General features: G+C 65.8%; 1 protein-coding gene across 1 annotated transcript; it reads right to left on the reverse strand.

Annotated features, from left to right (window-relative positions):
* Positions 1-2900: 2900 nt before the first annotated feature.
* Positions 2901-11886, reverse strand: EEF1A2 (eukaryotic translation elongation factor 1 alpha 2). Its single transcript, XM_069495797.1, has 8 exons — positions 11861-11886; positions 10414-10629; positions 8725-8904; positions 7847-8143; positions 6362-6512; positions 5038-5294; positions 4024-4258; positions 2901-3268 (listed from the first exon to the last, which is right to left on the reverse strand). The coding sequence occupies exons 2-8, from the start codon at positions 10555-10557 to the stop codon at positions 3141-3143; spliced, it is 1392 nt and encodes a 463-aa protein (XP_069351898.1). The 5' UTR covers positions 10558-10629; positions 11861-11886; the 3' UTR covers positions 2901-3140.
* Between the last annotated feature and the right edge of the window lie 2851 nt (positions 11887-14737).

The following is a 14737-nucleotide window of genomic DNA, read 5'->3' on the forward strand; positions in this document are numbered from 1 at the left end:
ACCCCCCGCCCCCGCTCCATTGTTCTACGCCAGACGTCAGCGCTCGGACTTGAACCTGCACGCTTGCCCACCACCCTGCTGCCTACAGCAGAGGCTCACAGAGTGCCGCCCACTGCCCAGCATCCTCCAAAACCTTCCAGAAGGCCCCGGGGCCAAACCTGTCTTCACAACAACGCCGAGGGTCCTGGCTCCCATTCCTGCCCGGGCAGCGCTCTCCAGAGGCCACAGGGCACCTGCCGATGCTTTTGTGCTGTGTCTGCTGCTTGTGTTTTCACTATTTCTCATGGTTAATTTCCAGTGCCAAATGGTGACATGTAGCCTGTACAGGGTCCTGAGACCACAGGTGTGAGATCGCAGCCTGGAGTAACACCTGCCGCTCTGCCTGTCGTCCCCCAGCCCTGTCCCTGACGGGGCACCTCCCCCTTCCCTTCCTCTCTCACACCGGTCTGCGGTCAGTGCCCACCTGCCCACCCAAAGCCTCTCCCACCCTGAGTGTGGGCGGCTGCAGGGACTCCCCAGAAGCCACAGCTGCAACCCAGAGTGGACAGTGGGCTGGACACAGGACAGGCACCCCTGGAAGTCGGTGGAAAAATCTTGGTGCCCTGATTGCATGTGCTGCCCCTCCCCCACAGGTAGTGGGAAGCCCAGCCCCGCCCCGGACCCCACTGGTGCACTAGGGGTGCAGCAAGGCCCAGAGCCCTGCCTGGCAGCCTTCGCCACCCCACCCCAGGAGGGGAGCCAAAGGCTGAGACCCTCCCTGGAGATCTCACCCTCCCAGCCAGCACATCTGCTGAGCACTCTGGGGAGCAGGGAGTGCCCCCACCCGTCCCCACGCCCTCCTGGGCCCTGCCCCAGCTGGAGGGGGCAGGGCGGCTCCGGAACCGACCACTGCAGGCAGAGTGGCAGACCCAGGCACCTGGCTGGTCTCACCCCACCCACAGCATCTGGGTGACCTGGGTTCCAAGGAGGCCAGAGTTTGCAGTTGGGGGACCCCTTGGCCCCTCAGGGACTGCCCAAAGGGGGCTTCCGGCGATTCCAGGGGCTGTTTTCCACTCTCGCCCCATCTCAGGCTGACAAATTTCTCCAGTTTGACCCCAGCTCTAACCTGGCCACTCTAGGTCCCAAGCATCAGTGATGGTGCCCAGGAAAGGCCTGGGATGGGCTGGCAGGTCCATTGTTTGGTATTTATCTGAGGCTCGGGTTTGACTGGCATCCGGTATCTTCATGTGCTGACTCGGCTGCCCTCTCCGGAGGCCTCGGTGGCCTGACACCATCTGCCCAACCCTTCCCACGTGGGCCCGTGGCTGCCAGCACCCCCTGGGGAACGAGTTCCCAGCCACACTGCTGCCTGGCTCCAGGGGTCTTCCTTGTCCTACTCTCCTTCCAGGTGGTTTTCAGGGCCCCCAGTTCGGGACTGGGTGGAGATACCAGCACCCCTCCAGGGTCTCCCAGGGACTGGGCTGCCCGTCTCTCCTGGATGGCGGAACTGCCGTGACACGGACTCCTCAGTCCACCCTCAGCCAGCTCAGTGGGCTCAACGTGCCCCAGGACATCAGGCCCTCGTGCCTGGAAACTGGGACTGTGACTTCACATCACAAGAAAGGATTTTGCAGATTCAGTTAAGGACCTGGCGATGGGGAGATCGTCCTGGGTTACCGGGATCCCCGTGGCGATGGGGAGATCGTCCTGGGCTACCGGGATCCCCGTGGCGATGGGGAGATCGTCCTGGGCTACCGGGATCCCCGTGGCGATGGGGAGATTGTCCTGGGCTACCGGGATCCCCGTGGCGATGGGGAGATTGTCCTGGGCTACCGGGATCCCCGTGGCGATGGGGAGATCGTCCTGGGCTACCGGGATCCCCGTGGCGATGGGGAGATTGTCCTGGGTTACTGGGATCCCCGTAAGAGGGAGACTTGACACCCAGGGAGAGGAGCAGGCGAGGTCACAGCACAGAGACAGGAGTGACTCGGCCACAAGCCCAGGGATGCGGCCACCCCTGGGAGCTGGGAGGGGCTGGGAATGGGCTCTTCCCTCCCCCCTACAGAGGGGCGACTCTGCTGACACCTCCACTTGGGCTGGTGATTCTGATTCTGAACGGCCCCCAGAAGCCATGCTGTTTGCGGTCATTGTCACAGCAGCCCTAAGAGACTCACACACTAGTCGTCCTGAGTGCCCCGCGGGACCCTGCAGTCCGGCACCACTGCAGGTGAGAGGCCTCACCCTCGGCACTGTGCACACGCCCCAGGGTGTCACCTCACCCTGACCCAACCTTGGTCTGCGACAGGAAGACCCGGCATGGGCCAGGAGGCTTTCCAGGAGCAGAGAGGGGTCTCTGCCAAAGCAGCGTCCTGCCACTGCCTGGCCTCGCTGGCCATGGTCAGGGCACGGGCTGGCCCAGATGTACCCAGGGCCCCAGTGAAGACTCAAAGCCCCCAGGCCCACTGGCCTCCCAGCTTCCAGGGGTGAAGACCCTACACGACCCCTGTGGCGAGGACCTGGGCTGGGCAGGGGGAGGGACCAGCACTGGCTCCAGCCACAGGTGACCGGCTTGGGACGGGGAGCAAGACCAGGCTCCAAGGTCACAGGGACCCGCAGCCCTATGAAGAACATGTATGGGGGGGCGGCCATCACTCATGGTGAGCTCTTATCAGGTCCTCAGAGAGATCCCAAAACGCTCAGCCCCTGCCCTGCAGGTCTGCAGGAGTGCGTCTGTCCCAGGCCGCCCTCCGACGCCAGGCCCGCGGGCCTCGGACCCCGGGCTCCGGTGCGGGCCCGGGCCTGGGCGCGGGAGGACGGTCCCGGCAGGACTTCAGGTTCCCGGCAGAGCACCGGGCCGACGGGCTTCGGAGCGCGGCGCAGCGACCCCCGCACGCGACCCCCCAGCAGGCGCACACGGCTCTGGGTCGCTCAGTTTATTGGCAAAACGGGCACTGAGCGCGGCGGCGCCGGGAAGCCGGGGCGGGGCCTTTCCTCTTGAAGAACTTCCACTGGACCTTGATGGCGAGCATCCAGTCGCGCACCGGCGGGCCCGGGCAGGCGGAGGTGCAGGCGTGCGCCAGGGGGGGCGGGGCGCGGGGGCCGCGCCGGGGGCGGGGCCGGGGCCGGGGGCGGGGCGCGGCGCCGCTGTCGGGGGCCGCGCTTCACTTGCCCGCCTTCTGCGCCTTCTGCGCAGACTTGGTGACCTTGCCGGCGCCGCCGCTCTTCTTCTCCACGTTCTTGATGACGCCCACGGCCACCGTCTGCCTCATGTCGCGCACGGCGAAGCGGCCTGCGGGGAGGGGCGCGTGAGGCACGGGGCCCGGGGGTGGGGGCGCAGGGCCCAGGGGTCGGGGACCCGGGGTGCCCGGGGACGTGTGGCCCAGGGGTGGGGGACGCGGGGCTCGGGGCTGGGGGGCGCGTGGAGGGCGCGGGGGCCGGGGCGGGGCTCGGCGGCCGGCGGAGCAGGATGCAGCGCGCAGGCGCACTGGCGCTCGCGCATCCTCCCTTGCAGGCCCAGCCACCGCAGCCGAGCTCTGCTCCTGCTCTGCGACTGCTCCCCGGCTGCGTCTGCAAAGCCCTGCCTGGCTGTGTGGCCCCGTGATTAGCATATAGGGCTCTCCCAAGGCGATGGTGCAGGAATTAAACGATGTTCGAAATGTCCTTAGAAACCGTTTGACTCGGAGTGCGCCCCTTTAGCTGTGATGACAATGGCCAGCCGCAGCCCTGCCCAAGGCAGCTGTCAGATGGACGTCTGTGGGTTGACCACTTGGGGCGGGCCAATCCTAATTCAGCTACTAGACTGAGGGCCTTAGTCACTCAAGGGGAGTGCGGAGAGGACGCCACCCCAGGTCTGCCCAGTCACACGGAGGACGTGGTCTCCTGCTACACTCTAAGCCTGAGCTCAGCAGAAAAGGTTGCCATAATAAAGAAGGTCCTGCTTTTGTCACCCAGCGCCCCCGTCCCTGCCACCCAGCAGTCCCTGCCCTTGGCCTGGATCAGCTGCCCCCAGGGCTGCACCTCCCCCGACCGACCGTGCTGGCTCACCGAGAGGCGGGTACTGGGAGAAGCTCTCCACACACATGGGCTTCCCTGGGACCATCTCCACGATGGCGGCGTCACCCGACTTCAGGGACTTGGGATTGTCCTCCAGCTTCTTGCCCGAGCGCCGGTCAATCTTCTCCTTCAGCTCTGCAAACTTGCAGGCAATGTGCGCCGTGTGGCAGTCAATGACCGGCGAGTAGCCAGCGCTGATCTGCCCGGGGTGGTTTAGGATGATGACCTGGGGCAGAGTTGCACGTGGCCATCAGGCACAGTGGGCACCAGGGGAGGCTCCAGTCGCGGGGCCCAGAGTGCCAACTGCGGAGGAGGCTCAGGCTGTGGGGACCCACACCCCAGACCTGGACCCAGCGTCCTCATTAAGCATGTGACAATCCATGAGGGATAAACACCTGACAAGTGCATTGTTTGAAAAGGCCAGGGCAGCGCTTACGCTGCCAACCCTGGCCAGAGCTAAGGTGGGAAGGGTGGGGGGCAACACAATTGCACCTCAATTATTGTATTTCAATTGTATCTCAAAGCAGTTTTTAAAGATCAGTGTCAGGCTGGGCATGGCACCACACGCCTGTAATCCCAGCACACTGGGAGGCCCAGGTGGGAGGATCCCTTGAGCTGAGAAGTCTGAGGTTAGAGTGAGCTATGATGACACCACTGCACTCCAGCCTGGGTGACAGAGCCAGACCCTGTCTCAAAACAGAAATCATTATCATATGAAGAGGTGGCCAAAGAGGGTGCAATGAAAAATGGAGAGAATAAAAGTATAACGGAGCTGTCTCAGGCAGTAAGTGAATGAAAGCGTTTTCCAGGACAGCCGTGGGATCCGCACACTCAGGAGTGCACAGAGGCTGGTGCCCGTCCCAGCAGCGGTTTCACCCCTCGTGGCCTGAGATGGGGGCTGCTTCCTGCCGGGCACCAGGCGACGTGCCCGACAGCAACCCCACCAAGGGCGGCCCCGCTGTCCTGCACAGGCAGGGCCCACTGGACTCCAGCGCAGCTGCCCACCTGGGAGGTGAACTGGGCAGCCTCCTGCGGCGGGTCAGACTTGCTGTCGCCGCACACATTGCCCCGGCGGATGTCCTTGACTGACACGTTCTTCACGTTGAAGCCGACGTTGTCACCAGGCAGGGCCTCGCTCAGCGCCTCGTGGTGCATCTCCACCGACTTCACCTCCGTGGTGATGTTGACGGGCGCAAAGGTCACCACCATGCCCGGCCGCAGGATGCCCGTCTCCACTCGGCCCACGGGCACTGTGCCGATGCCTGGCCGAGAGGAGGGGGCTGTGAGGGGCAGGCGGGGCAGAGGGGATGTGGGGGGTGGGGGTGGGGCAGAATATTTGGGGAGGGAGCCTGGCATCTGACAAGGCTGGGATGTGGTCCTCCCCGGCAGGGCTGGGAGGACACAGCCACGTGGAGGAGTGCAGGGAGGAGCCGGGGACCAGGCAGACACTGAGATTCTGGCGGAAGTGGGGGGCTCCTGGCCCAGCTGGGGGAGTAAGAGTCTGGACAAGTGAGAGCTCCTAGGGACCAGGGGACATTGACAGAGGCAGAGAGGGGAGGCCTGGTAAGGCGCAGGCCTGTCCGGACCTGGCATCCCTGTCCCCAGGGGTGGCTGTCTCTGGAGGGAGCACTATGGGGACCCTCCTGTCTCTGAGGAGCCCTCCTTGTGGCCCCGAGGCTGTAGCATCAGTGAGTTGTGGCCCAGGCTACGGTGACTGCTCTGCGTGGGACCCGGTGGCCTTGCCCACAGAGGGCTCCCTGCACTCAGTCTCTGTCACTGAAGCACCGGTCACGGATCTGCTTATAATCGTGTGTCTTGTCTGCCCTGGGGCGTGGGATGCCCGACCTGGTCTCCCGGGCCCGCAGTGGAGGCTTGTGTGGCATTTGGGGATGGAGGAGACAGGCCGGTGGCTGTTCTCGGTGTGGGCTGAGCATCCCGCCCTGCACTCAGACATGCCGGACATCCCTGGCCGGGAGCCCCTCCCAGTACCCCTCTCTGGGGGCCTCAGATTTGCTTATGGTTTCTCATTCCTGCAGCGGGACAGTGTCTCTGGGAGACGGGGACCTCGTGGGGACATGTGCATCACCTCTATGCCCCCACACTATGCCACCAGCTGCTGGCACAGGGCTGGACACTCACCTGGAGGGAGAAAGACCCTGGCAAAATGCTGGATGGGTAGGTGGAGGGTGGCTGCCTGGGGTGGGCAGTCCTCCAGAAGGCGTGTGGTATGGGGAGAGAAGCTGGCCTCTGAGCCCCCTGTGGGGGTCCGGGTCTCGGGAGAGGGGCAGGGCGTGAAGGGCACGAGCTCTGGCACGCGGCCCTCACTCACCGCCGATCTTGTACACGTCCTGCAGCGGCAGGCGCAGGGGCTTGTCCGTGGGGCGCGTGGGGGGCAGGATCGTGTCCAGGGCCTCGAGCAGGGACACGCCACTTGCGTTCCCTTCCTTGCGCTCCACTTTCCAGCCTTTGAACCACGGCATCTGAGCAGGAGAGACGAGACTGATCAGCCCATGGAGACCGCGACAGCCGCCCCACCGCGGCCTCGGCCTCCCGGGATCCCCAGGAGTCCTGGTGGAGACGCCGGCTGCGGAGTCCGGGGATGGCAGCCCAGCCCCGTCACTGCCCGAAGCCAACAGTTCAGGCTGAACCGCCTCGTGCTCTTCAGGACGCAGAACACTCGCCCTGCCCCGGCCACCCCAGCTCTCACCCCAGCTCTCAGTCGGACAGAGGCCTCCTGGGGGACACAGAGGAGCAAAGCCTCCACCTCGGCCCAGACCTGCTCGGAGCCTCCAGCCCTGCCCTGCTCCCCGCAGCCCCCCAGGGCCCAGGACCATGAGAGCCCTGGCAGGGCAGGTAACCAGAGCGGGAGCCAACGGCCAGGCCAGAGTCAGAGTCCAGCCTGGGCTCAGCCCCAGCAGCTCTGCGGGACCGGCAGGCCACCTCCAGTCTGGGCTGGCCTGTCACTGCCAAGCTTCTCCCAACGCAGACCCCCGCACAGAGCCTCCCCGGCCCACCCCCTACAAACAGCGAGAAGGGCAGGGGCCACAGCACTGTGCCCCCAGGGCCACCCCTGTGTCCTGCCTTTGTCTTCAGGGCTGGATCCCCGACACCCTGCCAACAGGTGGCTCCCTGAGCACGGGCAGGTGGGGCGCACTCAGCAGGCCAATGGCAAGGGCAGGACTGGGGGGTCCCTGGTGGTTGGAGGCTCCCGGGAGGGGGATCTGCTGCCTCGGGTCCCCGAGGGAAGGTGTGATCCTCGGTAAACAACCCTCAGCCCGGCAAGATGGAGGCCGGCTGGGAGCAGTCCCTACAGCCCGGTCCCCAACCACAGGGCTCCGGGCTCCTGCTGGTCTGTCTCCCCGGCCGTCCCTCAGTGTGGCAGCTGCGGCACTGGCCAGAGCCAACTGGCCACCTTCTGGGCCAGGGATCTCGTCTGGCTTGACAACCCTGGGAACACGGCCTCAGGTCCCCCCAAGCATCCCCACTGGTCACCTCCAGCCCAGTCAGTTCCTGGCCTTGAGCTTCAGCGACCAGCCGAGAGCCGCCCCTCAGCCCTCTGCCCGTGCAGGAACGCACACACTTCCCGGGTCTCCGGGGAGGCCCCCCCCGCCCTGCGGCCCCACACGGGGTCCAGGGCCAGGACAGCAGCCCGGGGGAGGTGAGAACTGACCACCGCCTGGGACTCTGGGACCACGCACGTGGGCCTGGCCCGGAGGCCACTGCCCTTGCAGTGTCTGCGTGGAAGAGCGTCTCTGGCCAGAGAAGGGCCTGGGCCCTCGGGGGTCTCGGCGCCCACCCACCCCGGCGCACTCACGTTGGGGGAGGGCTCCAGCATGTTGTCGCCGTGCCAGCCTGAGATGGGCACGAAGGGCACGGTGGCCGGGTTGTAGCCGATCTTCTTGATGTAGGCGCTGACCTCCTTGACGATCTCGTCGTAGCGCTTCTCGCTGTAGGCCGGTTCCGTGGAGTCCATCTTGTTCACGCCCACGATGAGCTGCTTCACGCCCAGCGTGTAGGCCAGCAGCGCGTGCTCCCGCGTCTGCCCGTTCTTGGAGATGCCCGCCTCGAACTCGCCCACGCCCGCCGCCACGATCAGCACCGCGCAGTCCGCCTGCCCGGCAGGGGCCACAGTGAGCCTCGGCCCCTCGCGCCCGGGCTGCTCCGGGCAGACGGGGACCTGAGCGGTTGCCCTGCGGATGGACACTGAGGGGTCTCCACCTCAAGGGCAGTGGGGGGCTCATCCGCGAAGCCCCGGGGCAGGGAGACCCCCAGCAGGCTGTGTGTCCCTGGACAAGTCACTCAGCCTCTCTGGTCCTGTCCCTCGCTGGAGGACAGAGTGTGGGCACAGTTGTAAAAGCAGCTTGGAGAGAAGTAACTCAAGGAACAGGGGAAAGCGCTGTGTCTCTGGCCTGCTGCCCCCACGGCGCTGTGTGCCCCCATCTGTGCCTGCATGGGTGCCCTGGGATGGCCCGCCTGTGTGCTGTACCCACATCCCCCTGCCCCACCTGGCCCCAGGTCCCTGTGTCTGTGAGGGCGTGTCAGCGTGTCCACACTGCCCTGTCTGGGGCCCTGACGGTGGCTGGGTGTCCTCACAGGCACTGAGTCCGTTCATGGGGGGCTCCGTGCCAGGTGGGGTGAGGGGTGGCAAAGGTGAGGGGCCCCCACCCTGGCCCTGCCCCCAGGCCTGCCCACCTGGGACGTGCCGGTGATCATGTTCTTGATGAAGTCGCGGTGGCCTGGGGCGTCGATGATGGTGATGTAGTACTTGGTGGTCTCGAACTTCCAGAGGGAGATGTCGATGGTGATGCCGCGCTCGCGCTCCGCCTTCAGCTTGTCCAGCACCCAGGCGTATTTGAAGGAGCCCTTCCCCATCTGGCGGGCGTGGGGGTCATGGCTCAGAGCAGGGTCTGGGACTTGGCGGTCACATCTGCCTGCCAGGGCCGGCCCTGGGCCGTGGCAGCCACGTGTGGCAGCAGGGTGGGAGGCGGGAGGCAGAAGGCAGGCTCCATCCCCCCCTTGCTCCCCACTGGGGTCCTGGGACTCCCGGTGCCAACCCAGCCCCTGCCCTGCCCAGGGCCGTCCTCCTGCCTCCCCAGGCCACCCCCAGGCGGGTGTGGATGCCAGGTCCACCAGCAGGGGCCCAGGACCTGGGAGCTGCCGGAGAGAAGGTGCCAGGAGGGTGCAGCCCCCTCCCCTGCCAGGGGCACCCCTTGTCTGAAGCTGGAGCCCCCCAGGTCCCTTCCACAGCTGGAGACACATGATACTGCTGGGCTGGGGCTGTCAAATAAATAATTCCTCTGCCCTATTTTTTTTTTTTAAATGGGAAAGGAAAAAAGAAAAATCAAATAAGGTCATGAGGAGGGCCTGGTTTCCTCCCTTCCTGCTGGGGGGGGTCCCCCCCAGGAACAAGGCTCTGCAAGCACCAGGGAACTGGGGAGCAGCTCGTGAGGCCCCAGGGCCTGGGCCGGGCTGTAGTCAGCTGTGCTCCCTGCCGGGGCCTCCAACGGACAGGCCTCTGCCCTCAGGGAGGCTGCCCAGCCTGGGGGGCCCTCCAGCACCAAAATAGACAGGACCCAGCTGGGACCTGAACCAGTGGCCCTCTGAGCCCCTCGGCCTCCTCCCAAGGCTGGGTACAGAGGGATCCATGGGAGGGGTATGGCTCAGGGCACCCCCAGCCTCACCAGGCGGGAATTCAGTCCAGGCCAGCGACTGCCCCTCCTGGGCCCTGGCCTCCACCCGCGACATTCATGGGCCAGGGCTCTCCCAGGAGGGGGCTTCTCCTAGAGCTCGGGGCAGAGGTAGGAGGTCAGGGGGCAGACCCCCATTTGTGACCCCTTCTGACCCACGGGGTCTCAGCCGTGGAGGGGGTGCAGTTGCACAGACAGAGGCCAGCAAGGGGCCCCTCTCCTGCTCAGCAAGCAGCCAGGACCCCAGGCCAGGGCGGCAGCCTGGACAAGCCCTCCCAGCCCACAGGAGCAAGTGGAGCAGATGGGCGGGCTGCCCACCGGTCAGCTATTAATAGCAGCCCTGAGTGCCCGCTGGCCTGGGGACAAGTGAGGGCCGCACCACCTGCAGCCCTGGCTCCGGCCTGGGGGCAAAGGAAACAGCTCAAGGGCCTCCAGCCTGGCGCAGCGGCAGACGGCGCCAGAGCCCGGCCACCTCCCCAGCTCGGGGCAAATCTGGCAGCTGCCCCACCGAGCGCCCCTCAGAGAGAGGCTGTCCTGCCAATCCCCACCCTGCATGTCTCCTCTGAGCCCTGAGACAGGCGCCCCCACAGCAGGCTCCCCTGGGGGAGACAAACCGAGGCACACCCAGGGTCCCAGCTGCCAGTGGAGCCAGTCCCTCTGGGGGAGGGGAGAGTTGGAGCCCCTCGGGGCTCACCTCAGCGGCCTCCTTCTCGAACTTCTCAATGGTCCTCTTGTCGATGCCCCCGCATTTGTAGATGAGGTGGCCTGTCGTGGTGGACTTGCCCGAGTCCACGTGGCCGATGACCACGATGTTGATGTGGGTCTTCTCCTTGCCCATGCTGCCCGGCGTGTGGGGAGGGGCTGGCAGGACCTGGGGTGCTCTGGCTCAGGACGGGGGTGCTGAGTGGTGCTTCTGTGAAACCAAGGTGGAGGGAGAGAGGTGACCGGGAGCCCCGGGGAGCCCACAGAGACGGCCCTGGCAGAGGTGGGAGCACGTCCCACAGACCTCGCCCCACATTTGGTGGGGAGGGAAGAGCCCCCCAAGCCGGAGCCTGCCGCCGCTGAGCCAGGTGGCAAGCACAGGCGAGCGCTCCCCGCACCCACACTTTAGCCAACGGCCCAATCTGCTGCAAACGTCTGGGCGTTGGTGCCCACGGAACCCGCTCCTCGGAGAGGCTCACCTCCATCTGGAGAGGCACCGCGGCCGAGCCCAGGGCCAGCCTGTGCCTGGGTGATGAGTCACGCTGCCCAGTTCTCCAGGCCTGTCCTCAGTGCTGCTCCCTGCCCCCCCCCCCCAGCCTGGGCCAGGGACACCACGCCCCACCCCCACCTGCCACCACCGTGGAGAGGGCCCGTGCTCCCACTCCCCTCCCGGCAGGGACGGCGCCATCTTCCCCTCACCCCTGCCCGGCAGGCTGGCACCAGCGCTCGACAGGCGCCGTGGGACCCAGCTTAGGGACCCAGAATAGCTCCCCCACAGGGGCAGGGGCGGAGAGCAGGGGCCCTGTTCTGGCTGGAGAGGGAAGATCTGGCCCCAGTCAAGCCCAGCAAGTGCCGGCAGAGATGCCCTCAACCCTGCGGGGGGCGCGGGGTACCCCTCCCCCTTCCCTCTGGTCAAGGCCCCGGGTCACAGCCCCTGTCCCGTCCTGGAGGTCAGTGGAGAAACCCCAGCAGCCCAGGAGGCGATGGGGGCCAGGGAGGAAAGGGCAGAACGTGCACCCTAGGGTGGCGAGGGACCCCCAGACCTCACCACCTCCCTCGCCCTCCTGTAGCCCATCGCCCTGGCACTCCCGAGGCCCGACCTCCTTCAGCCTCCAGCGCTAACTACGGTGCCCCCACCCACAGGCCCCGGAGGCTCCAAGGTCACAGCTGCAGGGCGACCGTCACCGGCCAGGATCCGGCCACCGCTGCCGCCGCCGCGTAAACAAGCGCCGCGGCGCCCCCTCCCCAGCCCGGCTGCCCGCGGGGACCGACCCGGCGCGGTCCGGGCGCGCGCGGGGGGCGGCCGATGCTCCAGCCTCGCAGCGCAGCCTCGCCAGGCGCTCGCCGGCCTGCTCTGCTCCCAGGACCGGAGCACGGGGCGGGGTCCCTCTGTGGAAAGCTGGGGCCGGGGCGCGGACCCCGAGGCCTAGCGTCCTTACCCGGAGCCGAGGTCTCAGCCAGAGGGACTGGCGGCGCCGGCGCCGGCGGTTTTATCTCTCCAGGAGGGGGTCCGCCTATTGACGGTGCGGGCGCAATGCACTGCGCCCCGGCACTACGGCAATGCGGTACCGCGGGGGAGCGGGCGGGGCCGGGGGCGGGGACGCGAGGCACGCGAGGCGTGCAGGGCCCGCGGACCCACGGACGCGCGCGGGCAGGCGCGACAGCGGCGCGGGAGGCAGCAGGGGAGAGAGCCACAAAGACGCGCGCGGAGGGCGCAGGCAGGGAGAGGAAAACAGGCGGCGGCGGCGGCGGGCGGGGGCGGAGAGCGGGGGGCAGGGAGAGGGAGTCGAAAGGCAGGGAGGGACAGAGATGGGGAGAGGACGGGAGAGACGCAACAGGGGACGGGGGAGAGGGTAACAGAGGCTCAGACACACCGGCTGGAGGGACGCTGTCCACATAAAAAGAGGTTCCCAGGGATGGAGTAAAAACCCAGGACAGGAAGCTGGCAACTGGGGGCAGGGGAGGAGGGATCCTGGCCCTAGAAGCAGGTGGTGACCCTGACAGGGGGAGCCTGGGGTCCAGGGCCTGGGCCGCGCCCTGGTCCGCGGTGCCACTGTCTCTTGAGGCCTGCCCTGGCTAATGCCAGGGAACAAAGGAAGCTGGGTGCTGAGGGCTCTCCCTGCACCATGTGCCTGTCGGCCCGGCCACTGCCACAGGCCCAGTCAGCAGAGCCAGCCCAGAACCTCCCTCCCTCTTGGGCCTGGAAAGAACCTTGTCCAGGGGTCCCCCTGTGCAGGGGGTGCCCGAAGCCCACGCCCAGAGCCCACGGGTACCTGCAAGGGACGCCCCTGGTGTGCCCTCCTGGGCAGCAGTTCCCGGGAAAGCAGCACCAGCCAGGGATGAGTCAGGTCCAAGCAGACCCAGGCCCCACCTGCAGCCTCCCCCAGCAGAGCCCCCTCGCCCCGGCCCTTGGGGGTCCCAATGCCAAGCCAGAGGCAGGCCCCATGCTGTAGGAAGTGGGTGTCCCTGAAGATCCCAGGCAGATGCAGGCAGCAGACAAAACGGGTGCAAGGAGGGGTGTGGCCGGCTTGCATGAGTGAGGACGGAGGTCAGGACTTCCTCCCAAGACCCCATCCTGTCCTCTCACCCAGGGGTTCGCATGCTCCCCGTCTGACAGGGTCTTCTAGGCACAGGGTCCATCTCAGAGGTGTGTGCTGAGCAGCGAGTGGCCCGGGGCCGTGCCTGTCCTGTGAGCATCCCCTGGGTCTGGAGGCCCCGACCTGGCCCTTCCGCGGGGGCCATGCCCGGCCGGCAGGTGTGAGGAGGGAGGAAGACGGGGGCCCTGGGCAGGTGTTGGGGGCCAGGCCGTTCTCCCCAGCCATGGAGAGGGTCTCCAGGAGGGGCTCCTCACTCCAGGTCAGGACCACAGTGGGAGGGAGTGCAGGGGGGGGCTCCCAGGTGACCAGCATTTCTGAGTGCTGCTGATACCATCAAACAGGAGCCAGGAATTAAAAATAACCGCCTGGTGGGAAAGCACCCCCAGCTGGTCTCTGTATTTAATGCCTCCCTCGGAGCCTGGAGGTTAGGCCTCGCCTGCAGGAGGCTGGCTTGCTGCCGCTCCAGCTGGCCCAGGCCGGAGTGGGTCAAACAAAGGGGATAGGAGGCTGGGGTCCCTGGGAAGCCCACTCCCACTACTTCCAAGGGACCACCAGTACCCAGGACCTGGGCTGCCTGCTGCGTGGGAGGGTCTTCGTCAGACACCCCCTCCCCATGACAGGCTGAGCTGCTGCTCCCGGCTCGCCCACAGCAGACGGCTGGCAAGGCCCCCGGGCCAGAGGCTCCCTGTGGCTGGGGGCATGTGCGCCAGGGCAGTGGCTGCTGATGGGGAAATCGCGTCCTCCCTGAAGCACCTGCGCACGGACCCTGGGGAGGGTGTCAGGTGGTTCCTGCAAAGGGTCTCCTGTTGCCAGGATGCCCTCGGTCTGCCGGCAGCTGTGCTTAGACTCAACCTAACGAGTCTAAGTTAGGTAATATTGCTAAATAATAACACACTAACCGTACCAAGGAACTACCAATACTGAATAGTACTGCACGGCTGAATAACTACTGCTATGGTCTGAACGTGGCCCCCAAAATCCATGTGCTGGAAGCTTAATCTCCAACGCAACAGTGTTGGGAGGTGGGACCTCTGGGCAGGTGTCTGGGTCAGGAAGGCGGAGCCCTAGAGGGCATGGACTTTTTTTTTTTTTTTTTTTGGAGACACAGTCTCACTCCCTTGCTCTGGGCTAAAGTGCCGTGGCGTCAGCCTCGCTCATAGCAACCCCAAACTCCTGGGCTCAAGCGATCCTCCCGCCTCAGCCTCCCAAAGTGCTGGGACTACAGGTGAGCACCTGGGCGGGCATGGGTTAATGCCCTATAAAAAGGGCTTGTGGGAGCGGGTTGGGTTCTCTCTCATCCTGCCGTGTGAGGATGCAGCAAGGGGGCTCTCGCCAGGTGCCAGCGCTCTGATCTTGTACTTCCTGGTCTTCAGAACCGTGAGGAATAAATTTCTGTTCTTTATAAATTACCCAGTCTTAAGTATTGTGTTAGAGCAGCACAAAGGACTAAGGCAACCACTAACTAGTGAGTAGCACCAAATGACTACCAAGTACCAAGCAATACTAAATAACTAGAGCAGGCACTGACAGCCAGTCACCAGGCCATGCGAGTTCAGTGTGCCGGGCAGGAGCGGTGAGGCCGGCCCCACGGGGCAGGACAGAGGACCTCGGGAACTGAGGAGGCACCTGGGCACAGAGAGGCCAAGCATCCTGCCCAAGGTCACCACAGCAAGTAGGTGGTTCAGAAGGCCTTAGCCAAGCCAGTGTGACTTCCGGACA

The sequence above is a fragment of the Eulemur rufifrons genome, chromosome 20 (genome assembly GCF_041146395.1).
Source record: "Eulemur rufifrons isolate Redbay chromosome 20, OSU_ERuf_1, whole genome shotgun sequence".
NCBI lineage: Eukaryota > Metazoa > Chordata > Mammalia > Primates > Lemuridae > Eulemur > Eulemur rufifrons.